This window comes from Sipha flava, unplaced genomic scaffold (assembly GCF_003268045.1).
Source record: "Sipha flava isolate LNK unplaced genomic scaffold, YSA_version1 100_pilon_pilon, whole genome shotgun sequence".
Taxonomy (NCBI): Eukaryota; Metazoa; Arthropoda; class Insecta; order Hemiptera; family Aphididae; genus Sipha; species Sipha flava.
This window is the reverse complement of record NW_020271714.1, coordinates 167,966-180,637: the sequence shown is the minus strand read 5'-3', so window position 1 is coordinate 180,637 and position 12,672 is coordinate 167,966. Positions and strand designations below refer to the sequence as shown.

Genomic DNA, 12,672 nt, shown 5'->3' with positions numbered 1-12,672 from the left:
TTACATTTTCAAATTTTACCTATAAATAAACAATTTTCAGAAAATGTTTGTTTGATTTTTTTTCTTATCAACGGTATTTTTACGGACTTTGGGGAGATACATATTACAATTTTATATAAGTGTAGTATAATAACATGAGTATTATGTATAAATAATGTACATTAATGTACACAACGAGTATTACTGAATGATGGTCGGGCGGTAAAAGCCAGCGAGGGGGATATATGCGGGTATTTCTACGCGGAAAACGAAACCATATAGTATCGTTAAACTCAGCGATTATTTTACGGCAATATTTCGAATACGGTTTTATTAATGTAGCGTGTTGTTGAATGGACCGCCAGGAAACAAGTGATACGACGAACAAGAATTGAAAGGCTGCCGGTCGCGCGCTAGTCGCGATTCCATTTTCCCGTACGCTTACGCGGGTCACGCCGTCACGTTTGTCGCGTGCGTGTCACGAGACTGAGTATCCAACACGGAATCGCGCAGGACCTTTATTCAAACGGTTTCAGAACATTTTTCTAGAAATTCAGTTTCCTAATAATGTCTTAACATCGTGTGACTAAACGTGACGACGATGTTTTCATTAGTTTTCTCAGAGAAAGTGCAAGAACAATAATCATTGCAACGATTAATAGTTATTGGTGGTGTCCTATTATAATCCATGGGATTTTCGCCGGTGGCATATACGTAACTATAATAACTATTCGCGGCGTGTGGCGAGACGAGTTACTACGACGGAGGCGAGGCGGCGTTCGTCGGCGACGGCGCGTATTCCTATTGACAGAGAGCGTCGGAAAAAAACACACACCCAATTACGGGGCCGGCCCAATCCTTTCGCCTCGGCAAACGGACAGGAGTGGGGAAAAAAATAAATAAAAGAGGAAAAAAAAAGTGGACGAGGAGAAAAAAGCGCACGCACACACACACGCATACACACACACACACACACACACGAGTACACGCACACACGCGCACACGCACATGAGTACACGGTTTGGTCGGTGGGCGTGTATCGTCGTCGTGCACCGTCGTCGATGGCCGGGCGGCGGTGGGGGCACGTCCGTCCGTTGGGGTAGGTTAACCGAGAGAGTCGCCCGCAGCAGCAGATGAACCTGCAATAATCGTTGTCGACGCACAGTACGCACACCGGTCCTTGCTCAGTGTCCCGTGTATCTTTCGCGTGCGTTAGTTAGTGTGTATTTGTGTGTGTGTATGTGTGTGTGTGTCTTTACTCGCCCGCGCGTGTCGTTGATCACGTGCGATTTTTTTGTTATTAATTAATTTTCATTCTCGCCGTCCGATACGGACTATAATATTCGTATCAATTCCTTCGGACTTCTGCGTGTAATCGTGCAAATAATTGTACTGTCGGAAATGTGGCAGCAACCAGAGTCGCTCCTCCTCCTCGTCGCCGTTGCCGCCGTTCTCTAAACGCACTGCACGGAACTTTTCGACGACGGTCCGTCGTACCGCCGACAGAAGAGAAAAATATCCTCATCATCGTCTCTGTGTTTCATCCATTGCGGTTAAACGGTAAGTCCATTACCACTCGTTAATAACAATAATAATGATTGTCGAGGAAGGATACTTTTTTGATTGAAATTAATTACCGTCTATAGAGGTGGCGAGTAAGCCCTTATGTTGAAGAGAGGCGTTTAAATTGGCTAGGGGTAAGTTGATTGAACGGGAATGGGTTTACCGACTGCTAGAAACCCTTTGATATGTATGTAAACACCTCTTTCGCGCTCATTTCTCGTTGAGATTTTTATGCTGTCCCTCCTCGACAATAGTTCCGAACACGTTTTTGTCGTATTATATTACTGTTTACTAAAGGTAGTTTCTTATTTGCTCGTAAGCACGTACTATTTTAGTTAAGTTATATTGTTCGTTAAGCAAATCTTTCCTAGTCATAATGCGATTGCTTGAAAATGTCTGAAATCTCGTTTCTAATTATATATATTATTCGGAGTATAACAAATTAAAAATCGACTCTGAGGTATAATGTATTTTTAATAATTGTAAAATTCCCCTTTATGTTAAAAGAAATGCCAATTAAATCGAAAGCTTTTACATTTTAAGACAAAAAAAATTTTATACAAACACCGGTTTGACGGAACTTTTTCCATGCCGATAAGTTAACAAGATTGTTTATTTTTGTTGATACCTTATTAACGACGTACTTGTTAGATATCGAGAAGTGATAAAGATATTATTGTAAAAAAAATAAATTGAATACCTTCATACAGGTACGATATTATGAAACAAATAATTGACGGTTTGATTAACATTTTATTTTTAACCAACTTGTAGGATCAAGAGACTTATTGTATAACTCACTATAATTATGTTATTCATTCTCCAAAAACTTCTCTGTATTTATTTTCTAAGGGTAGTCATTTTACATCGATTTTAATTTTTCCAAGTATTTGTCAATTACGACTTAATGTGTGTATAATTTTCAATACTCTTTGATGACTATTACCTTTCCTGTCAAATTATACTTACACGTAATGATTAATTATATAAACCGATTAGGGTAATATACATTTTCGAGTATTTATGCTTTTTTTTTAACTGAACCTCACTTTTTCAAACATATGGTTGATACTTTGATTAAAGTAATTGCTGACTAACGGTGAACACTATTATCAATACTGAACTAAACTGTGTACAGCCGTATTTCATTCATATTATTCAATAAATAATAAACATAAAAGTAAACATTAATTGATATTATTTAAATATTATTATTATTATTATTATTATTATTATTATTTGAATAGTCAATGATGATTTTTTTAATTAACTTTTTTTTCCTCGAAATTTGAATATAATCAACTAGTTTGATTATATAAAATAATTAAATCTAGGTATATCCTACACTTATATTTAAATAGTTGTATAAAATTTAATTTTACATTATTTATTTACGAATTATATATTATAATGTATATAAATCTTTGATTGAAATTGTGCATAAATACATAAATGTTTTATTCGTGAATACGTTAGGGATTTGACAAACAAATAAGACAAATATCTGCATTTTTCATTGCGTTCATAAATAACTAATATCTATAAGTATCCATGGAACTAAAGTTTTTATTAAATATTTCGAATGCATAAACTGTAGTTTTCGGGTGGAGATTCCAATTTTCAAACGGAAAATAAGTCGTAAAAATAATGTTCAATTTTCAGCGAGAAAGCTCTCACTTTTCTCTTATTTTTCCCCCTTGCGCACCACATCGTTCTCTTTCACTCTTCTTTCCAAATGAAAACCATTTTCTTCAAAACCACACATACACACACACACAATTCCAAGAAAGAAAAGAAGTAATAGTGGTGGTAAAGGACGAGCGGAATATGACGTAGGAGCGAAGTGAGTGGTAAGAGTGGTGGAAAAAAAAAGAAGGGAAAAAAGTATATACGACGACGGCGGTGGTTTCTATCCCGATCATCTCCTTCCCTTATTCATTAGAAAGGGGCCCCGTGCTTGAAGAGGCATTTATTTTATGGCTTTTTGTTTTGTCCAGGGAACGGTCGGCCATTTTTCCTCTTCCCTCGCCACCCACGCCGCGCACATCGCCACGGTGAAAACAAAAATGAAAAACTCGACCCTTGCGGCGAAAACGATTTTTTACCCGCTCGCTTGGCCTTCTTTCACACTGCGCCCCCCGGTCCAATCAATACCGGCAATCATCGCTTCTCTCTCCTCTCCGCGCCACACACGTACTCGGTGAATACGACGACGTCATGCGCCCTAAAACTCGCTGGGGCTTTTTCCTTCCTCCTCTTATATTTTTTTCCACTCGTGTTCCTTAAAAATCAATTCTTAGACATATATATATATATATATATATATATATATATATATATAGTACATACCGTTGTATACTATCGCGCATATAACATATCGTAACGTAGTGTGTATTCTAACGTCTTATTTATTTATTTTCTGTGGTTTTGCAGAAAGAAAATGTTTTTGGAAAACGAACACCAGCCAATTATTAGTCATTCTCCGTATGATTTAGCTCGTCCATTGGATCACCATCATCTAAATCATCATCTCCATCATCATCAGACCTCGACAAATCATCAGTCAGTCGGTGATCTACACCAAGATGATTCGGAAGGCAGGAGCACGGCCAGTTCACCGACGTCTAGCTACCGAGACTTGTCGGGGTGTGAAGACTTTGACCTGAAAATCCCGAAACCTACCGGTGCCGGTTCCGTGACTGGTGGCGGAAGTGGTGGTAGCAACAAAGAGCAGAAGCCAAAAAAGCACAAGTGCAAGCATTGTGGGCTGGAATGCACGGAAAAAGTGCAGTACTGGAAGCACATCCGCACTCACATCAAACCGGAACAGCTGCTGGAGTGCCCAAACTGCGAGTTCGCCACCGACCTGAAACACCATTACGAGTACCACCTGCTAAACCATACGGGTGCCAAGCCGTTTACGTGCCCGGACTGCGACTACAAATGTGTGAGCAAGTCGATGCTCCAGTCTCACCTCAAGTCACACTCGAACGTGTTCCAGTTCCAGTGTTATGACTGCGGTTACGCGTCCAAGTACATGCACAGCCTGAAACAGCACCTAAAGAAACGCGACCACCGGCCGGCCACGCCGCTCAACCCGGACGGCACACCGAACCCGGATATCGTGATAGACGTGGTAGGTAATCGGCGCGGGCCCAGACAGAACAAGAAACAGAACCGTCACAACCCGTACCATCACCAGCAGCAACAACAACAGCAACAGCCGACGATAGTGTCGTCGTCGCAGGATGATGGGGGCAGCAGTAGCGGCGGACATCCGTCTCCGTATTCCATGCAACAACTGCTGCAGTTGCCTTCGTCCGGCGTCGCTCCGGCCGTGTACTCGACCCCGGCTGAGTCTTTCATGTACTCGATGATCACCAAGCGTTCCATGGAAATGGTCGATTACCAGGCCGAGTACTTGGCCATCAAGAACAATAACAACAATTCTACGGCTGTCGACGACAAGATGGACGCTCAACAGCAACACCATCATCACCAACAACAACAGCAGCAGCAGCAGAAGCACTATCACCAACACCACCACCACCATCACAAGCAATACCATCCCGATGATGTGGTCCAAGCCGAGGTGGACAGCGGCGATCGGACGCCCGAACCACCGGTCGTGGTCACTGAGTCCTCCGCAGTAACGTCCCTGCATGTGTCCGCCGCTGTCGTCGAAACGGGACCGTTGAATTTAAGCAAAGATTCGGTGGCTCCACGTGCCGCAGGTAGTAGCCGCCGCAAGGGCATCGCGTGTAAACTCGAACGTCCTGCCGTGGCCGAACAACCACCGCCACCGAGAGTAGCCGCCGCGACGATTCTCCAGGCGCATTGCCATGAGTATAAGGTTAAGGAGGAAGTGCAGCAACCGACTAAGGAGGAATTGCCATTCCAGCAACAGCAGCAACAGTCGCCACTAAACAAGGAAGAACTCCTCTTGTCGCAACATCAGCAGCCGCAGTCTGTATCATCACCTGAAAAGGACGACGAGACGCATGTGTGCCACCATTGCGATATCATTTTCAAGGAGAACATCATGTATTCGATGCACATGGGTTTCCACAGTTTCAGAGACCCGTTCGCGTGCAACCTGTGTGGCGAAATAACGGCCGACAAGTTTTCATTTTTCGCTCACATAGCTCGCGTACCGCACAGTTAGACGGCGCACCACTGGTCACCACCACCGTCGTGTGCAGTCCTCGTTACCGGATGATCGCCGTTGTCGTCATCGCAGGTCCATCATCGGGGCCAATGTTCCTATTTGTCGCAGCCACCATCACCACCTTTCGGCAACCGTAGAGTTCAAATTTTAAACAAATTATCCTTAAGTAAGACTTAGGATTTATTGTGAGAAAGAAAAAGTATTATTTTTAAGTAATATGTTTATATTTATACCACTAACGAAGAGAAAACACTTAACCTACCTCTTAACTAATGATATTTTAAATCGGCGATAGCAGTAATACCCTCCGTAACTCTTGTGTTTACGCAGGGCTTTCGCTATGCTCGTTTGCGTTCATAATTTCTTTTTTAGTTCTATAATTTTTCATTCGTCGCGTTGTTTGAAAATTTTATGTTACCGGATCGCCAAATATAAGGTTTTCATTTATGCGCGCAGTGAATAAACCACCGCCGGATGGGTATTGTATTCGATTTTTAAATAATAAATAAGTTATAACATTTTTTATTTAAAAACCGATCACCACTACCGCCGGTAACCGTAATCGAGGTTTTCATAGAATCGTAAAAAGAAAATATTGACTTAGACATTTATCCATATGGCCGTGGTAAAATGTTAAAATAATTGTTAATTTGTTATAATTTAAACAATTAAATATTTTTTTATCGTAAGACATTTTCTCATAAATAAAATTTCAAAGTTTGATCAAATTTTATTTCTGAGAAAATTATGGTTTTGATATAAAAATATTTAATAGGTTTCCCCAACAAACAGTTATCAATTTATTTTTTTCCAATTAGATTATACTTTTAATAATAATTTGGTATTTTTGACTGTTTGAAAAACTCACAAGAACAAATTTATTTTTGATTTGTGAAATTTACCCGTTACTTTCTCTAAAATATTTTACTTAAAAATGTCTAGTCCCATTTTCTCATAATATGCCTAGAATATACTCACTAAATTACGAAAAAACATTAATTGGTTTTTGTGTTTGTTGTGATAAGGTTGTTTGACAGCGGGATATTGTAAAAATAGTTAAATATATATGCGAAAATCCCTGTCGTTGGACAATTTTTTTTTTTAGTTTTAAATTGTAAATGTTTAAAAAATATATATGAATTTTATTGTTGGTGCTTGAATGTATTATAAAAAAAAATCAGCGTTATTGGAAGGTCTAGTCAATCTTACCCCCTCGTCTTTCCAAAACATACCCATACGTATAAAACCGTGTGTGGGGTCGGAAATAACTTAGTGGATTCGGCAAAATTTCTAGTTCGCACATCTTTTGGATATTTTGAATAACTTTTAAATTGTAATAAAAAAAACCTTAAAATTTGTAAATATTATATTTCTCCAGAGCACTATTAATTATTACAATATAATATAATTAATATTAGAAGTGTGCCTAAAAATGTGTGCTTAAAAATAAGTACACATTTTTATGACAATACTACTTTTTTTATTTTTTTATTTTATTTTTAGATTGTTCATAATCAATCCTTCCCTGTTTCCCTCATACTGTGATTTTAATTGAGACTAAAAATATCTTTAAAGTCCCGCCTTCAATGATAATTTTAACACTTCGACTGTCGCGTGTAATTAAGTATTATACGCACCTTTCCCAAACGAGCTGCCGTTCTCGTATATATGAACTATATTGTGTACTGAGGCCTAATGTCTGATCTCTGTGTAGCATGAATGTTTTTGTCACTTGATCTTATTTTCTATGACAATATATATATATAACAATTTATAAATATATAAAAAAAATGGATGTATAACTAGTGTAAATATCTGTGCAAACCTAAGTGAACCATAAGGATTTAATTCTTATTATTATTATTATTATTATTTTTTTTTAAAACTTCTTATTTTCTTTAGACGAAATACATGTATATGTGTACCCATGTGCCAAAGTTTAATAATTATCATACTTATCAAATAATATTTGTTTTGAAAAGAATAAACTTTACGTTTACCTATATTATGTAATTATGTTTTTTTCCTATAACATTTCCATCCTCGTCCTAATGTCATGCCTATAATATATTATCATTTTTTTTTTTTTTTACTTCGTTGAACTTTGTATACGAATTTTAAATGAATACCTATTAATAATAATATAAAATATTTTGGACGTCTAGTACCAGTACCATCCATGGGGTCCGATTTATAGCAAAACGTAGCAGAGTGATTAATTATGAGTACGTCCTAGATAACTTATATAAGTGAAGTAGTGAATATTATTATATTATTAGTCTAGCATTTAGCGGTTGATATTTTTTACGGCCTGTAATTGTATGAAAATTGGTTAAAAACTCTAGTGTGAAATTTTGATTTCAAATAATAGATTAGAATTAAGTTAATTACGAGCTAGTGATTTATGAACAATATTCAATTATCATCAGGGTCGCTTAAGTAAAATAGTTATCGTTTTTTTCAATAAAATTGTTCTATTTACACATGTATATCGTTCATGTCAATATTAACTATTGTTATGTACCTATTTTATTTGATTTTTATTACAAAATATACAAATTATAAAGATATATGACACATTCTACTAACAAACTTGGTAAATGCAGACTAAAAGCGAAATATTTTTATGAGGATTTTGAGTTCGGTACACTTAACCCAATAAGCTAAGTATTTCCAAATAGTATTATTCGTTGTTGCAGTTTCCATAAACTGCAAATCTGTTAAAAACGCATACTGAAGTACGTCCATCCAATCAAATAATTTTACAGACATACAGTTTATGGTAAGTGACGAGATATTTCTTTAGACTTACATTTTTCCTTCTCAGGAGGGTTAGATATTTTTTAACTAAAACTGCTTTTCAAAAAAAAAAAAAAAATGAACGAAATTTTTATACAAATACGAAATAGAACTTATCTTACAATATGAGTACTTAAAAACGATTAGGTTTTATTTTCAATAATTGTGCACAAGTTTTTACTATTATAATTTGTATGAAAATTTCTTATGTAAATTTCGACGCTTCCATTACCGCACAAAATGCATAACCCAATACCGTACACAAAAAAATAGTATGATACTGCAAACATGTATTAAATATATGAATGTAATGATTTAAACATGAATAATAAACATAAATAAAAATAATTAAGGTACCTATATTGGCTTAAAATTTAAACTTTTTTTTTTTCATGTCCCATTATAGTATTTTATTTAATAAAAGCGTTTACCTACTGATACACCAAATTGGATTCTCGTTCCCGATAACATTTCCACATTCTATATTACTTCCGTTCCCTTCTTAATTTATCACATTTTCGCTTCATTAATAACTTGTTGATCTATTAAAACATTAATCTAAAAATGTAAAATAAATAAAACCTGTATTTTAATAAATAATTGTCAATACGTACAACTTGAAAAATAGATTGATGTGGTATATACAACTTAAACCAAAGTTGACTGTGATATGATTCAGCATTGTTAGACTGGGGCTATACATGACGTTTTCCGTCGCGGATCGTATTCCGCTGCTTACAAATTATATTTCTTAACATTAGAGTGGCCATCCATGATGGTCACGATTTGTCGCGGAAACGCTGGGCATCGTTTTTACGTCTGAGCACCGAAGCAATAAAAACGCGAATCTTCAATTTTCAATTATTCGAAAAATCCTATTTTACCCCCTGGCTGAGAACCGCTGCATTAATTCACATTAAAAGTAGAAATCATTCGGTATCAATATAATTTTCAACTACATAATTAACAAATGCCGTACATTTTGAATCTTTTGAAGCTTCAGATAAAACGTCAATAAAAGCATCGAAAACCAAATTTACATCGGTAAATAAATACGGAATCCGAAAAACATTTTAAACCACTTTCCACAATCTTTGAATTTTTCTTTTGTACTCTTTAAGAAGCATTTTAAAATAATTTATTTTTCAAGCCACGATAATCGTCAAAAATATACGTGTAATACGTAATGGGATATACAGTATTATAAAATTTGTGTGCGGTTTTGTCCCATGCGTATTTTGCGCATTTCACGCGACGCCCGTGAATTTATGTAGTATACCATAAATAGTGTTAGAATATACAATGATTGTGTGCCTTTTTTCAACCTTGCGCTTCTAGGATTAGGATTTTTAATCGCTTCTACCTAAAATAGTGTAGTATCATTCTAGTAACTCAACTAGTAATAATAATATGTAAAAATAATTAACATAGAGATTTAAAAATTATAGTTTTGAATGAATTCAACTATGTCAAATTATTTCTCCAATTATAGTTGATTAACAATCAACTATTATTAGTACTTGTACGCAATGCAAAATATCGCATAAGGATAAAGGTCACAGTCCAAAAACTTAGATTTAATTATCCAACCTACTTATTGTACATGTATATTGAATGATTGTCAGATTATTGCTAACGTATACAAAATATCTACGAAAGATTATCACTTTTTTTTTTTGTGGTCGTTTTTGTTGCCTGGACTGTTTGCAAATCAAATAATGGACTACCTATACATAGTGTGTCCGTTTACGTTCAAACGGGTTGCAGCCGTCAAACGACGACTGGCGGTTAGGAGTGGGAGAGGTATGTTGTCGAAGATAAACGCGACTACCTGCAGTGGTTTAATACTTTTGTCAATTTTTTAGGGTTTTCAATAAAACCCGGCTGCCTTATTGCCAGTCACCGAACACGGCTGCAACGTGTTTATATATGGTTATACCATTGATGATGGTACCGAGCCCGAATGTGAATGAAAATGAGCAGATTTACATGTAAAAGGATGTACAACAAATAAAAAATATAAACCTGTCCTAGAGTACTATTAAGAATCATTGAATTTAAATAATAAAAAGGATCGCAGGTATACATTTATACACGTATACAACGAACCAAGATAATGGTTAAGATATAAAGTAGTCTGATGAAACCGTTGAGAACATATATGGGAAGAATAATGTCTTCGGGTTTTATTTTATTCATGCTATGTGTTAACTTATTACTACTAGGTACTACTTTAAGGATAATGCGTATAATATCATATATTGAGTTAATTATTTCCATTTTAAACTCTACAGTTATCAAGCATTGTGAAACAAGTGTATAAATAATTACATTTACATGTTTAAATAAAAACAAAAATTACGATTTTTTCAACTCAATAATTATTTTATATGATTCAGTTGTTACCAAGAAATTCTTTCTGTAAAACTATGTTTTCAATTAAATGATCCCTATTAATTACATGCCGTCAAACATTTTTAAACTTGTATAACATAATTATAAATAAGTAGGTACATATTATTAATTTATAATATATTTTATATGTGTTAATAATATTTTACAATTCTGACAGTAGATTATCATTATAGTATTAATTAATATTTTAATAACTTATACGTTACGATGGAATTATAATATCGTTGTAATGAATTATTAATAAGTATCTATAATTTCTATATTTATATGTACGGTATAATGTTTGTAATTGAATATCCAAAACAACTCAATAAAAACTAAAATTAAAACATCGTAGACTGGCATATATTTAATGATTAATAAAATAAAATATAATTAAATAATATACTATACATGTATAATATACATATATTTTATATGTATATATTGTTATACTCTTTGGTGATCACTATATTTTCAATGTACACTAAATAATTAACCAAAAATATATAATATATGTAACAAAACATTTGTTACATTTTTTTTTTTTTTGTTTTATAAAATAGTTTCAAAAATTATCAAGATTATAGTAAATAGTGTGCTGAGGATAAGAACAAACATGATTATATCTATAAATATAATTTGTATAGGTTTATTTTTCTTTTTAGTGGAAAATGTACTCTAATATTTGAATGTAATTTATTTATAAAATATTATATCCCCAAAACACATATCGGTACTAATTTAAATATTCATTATCTTGTTTTATTATAATCAAATCTTCGACGCCAAGTGGCGCCGATCGGCCGACGATGTTTTTATAAAGTTTTTAATATAAACAATATGAACAAAAATTATTTTGGGAATATCTATTATTTTTTTTTACTATTTTTAATCGTCTCCTGATAAGTGGTACTGTAACCACTACAACAATCGGCAAAGGGACGAATTGTGTAAATACTTAAAATAGCTTGTTAGCTCGTATCGTTCCATAATTATAATTATAAAAACAAGTTGCACCAAAAATTAAAACATTAGTTATAAGTATTTTAAAACAGGGTAACCTTTATGTGAGATACGCCACTGGTGTACCAATGCTTTACAATAAAAGTGGCTTGTAATTTCTGTTGGTATTTTTTAAAGAATATTAGTCTTAAAGTAAAAATTAAAATTTTCCTATAACGTTTTAACATAGTTCTAAAAAATAATCAACTAAAATTATTTAAAAATATTTCTTTTAACAATAATGCGATTATATACAATTTAACGTGAGATTAAACGTAAAAATCGAAAATTCACCCCTATTTTTATAAAACTTCAAAAACTACGAGGGGCTACAGGATGGCCGAATGAGGTTAACTTCTCACTCCTAAAATGACCTTAATTATTTTTTAATGCATATTACAATGTTCAAGATACTCTGTATAAGATATTAAACTTCTTTAGGTAACTATGACCATGGTCATAATGTGCAATAGTAACTAAAAACATCATTGTAATATACACACAATTAAACAAAAATCACGTTCTTAGTAATTACAATCATAATACACTTTTGAAGTATATCATTATGCATCGACAGGAGAAAATGTTTAATATTTTTTTGTGATTAATTCTGAGATCAATGGTTCGTATAACTTACGCATATGTGCATAATTTAGATCTAAATATGTTCTATAAGAAATCATTAACGTAATTCAACTTATTTCTAGAAAGTCTAGTCGTTTGTTATTGTATTTAAGTGTTTGCTATGTCGTACTTCATGACAT

General features: G+C 34.3%; 1 protein-coding gene across 1 annotated transcript; it reads left to right on the top strand.

Moving 5' to 3' along the window:
* Window positions 1–1,095: 1,095 nt before the first annotated feature.
* Window positions 1,096–6,397, top strand: LOC112679786 (protein hunchback-like). Its single transcript, XM_025549704.1, has 2 exons — window positions 1,096–1,539; window positions 3,976–6,397. The coding sequence occupies exon 2, from the start codon at window positions 3,983–3,985 to the stop codon at window positions 5,705–5,707; it is 1,725 nt and encodes a 574-aa protein (XP_025405489.1). The 5' UTR covers window positions 1,096–1,539; window positions 3,976–3,982; the 3' UTR covers window positions 5,708–6,397.
* The last annotated feature ends 6,275 nt before the right edge of the window (window positions 6,398–12,672 follow it).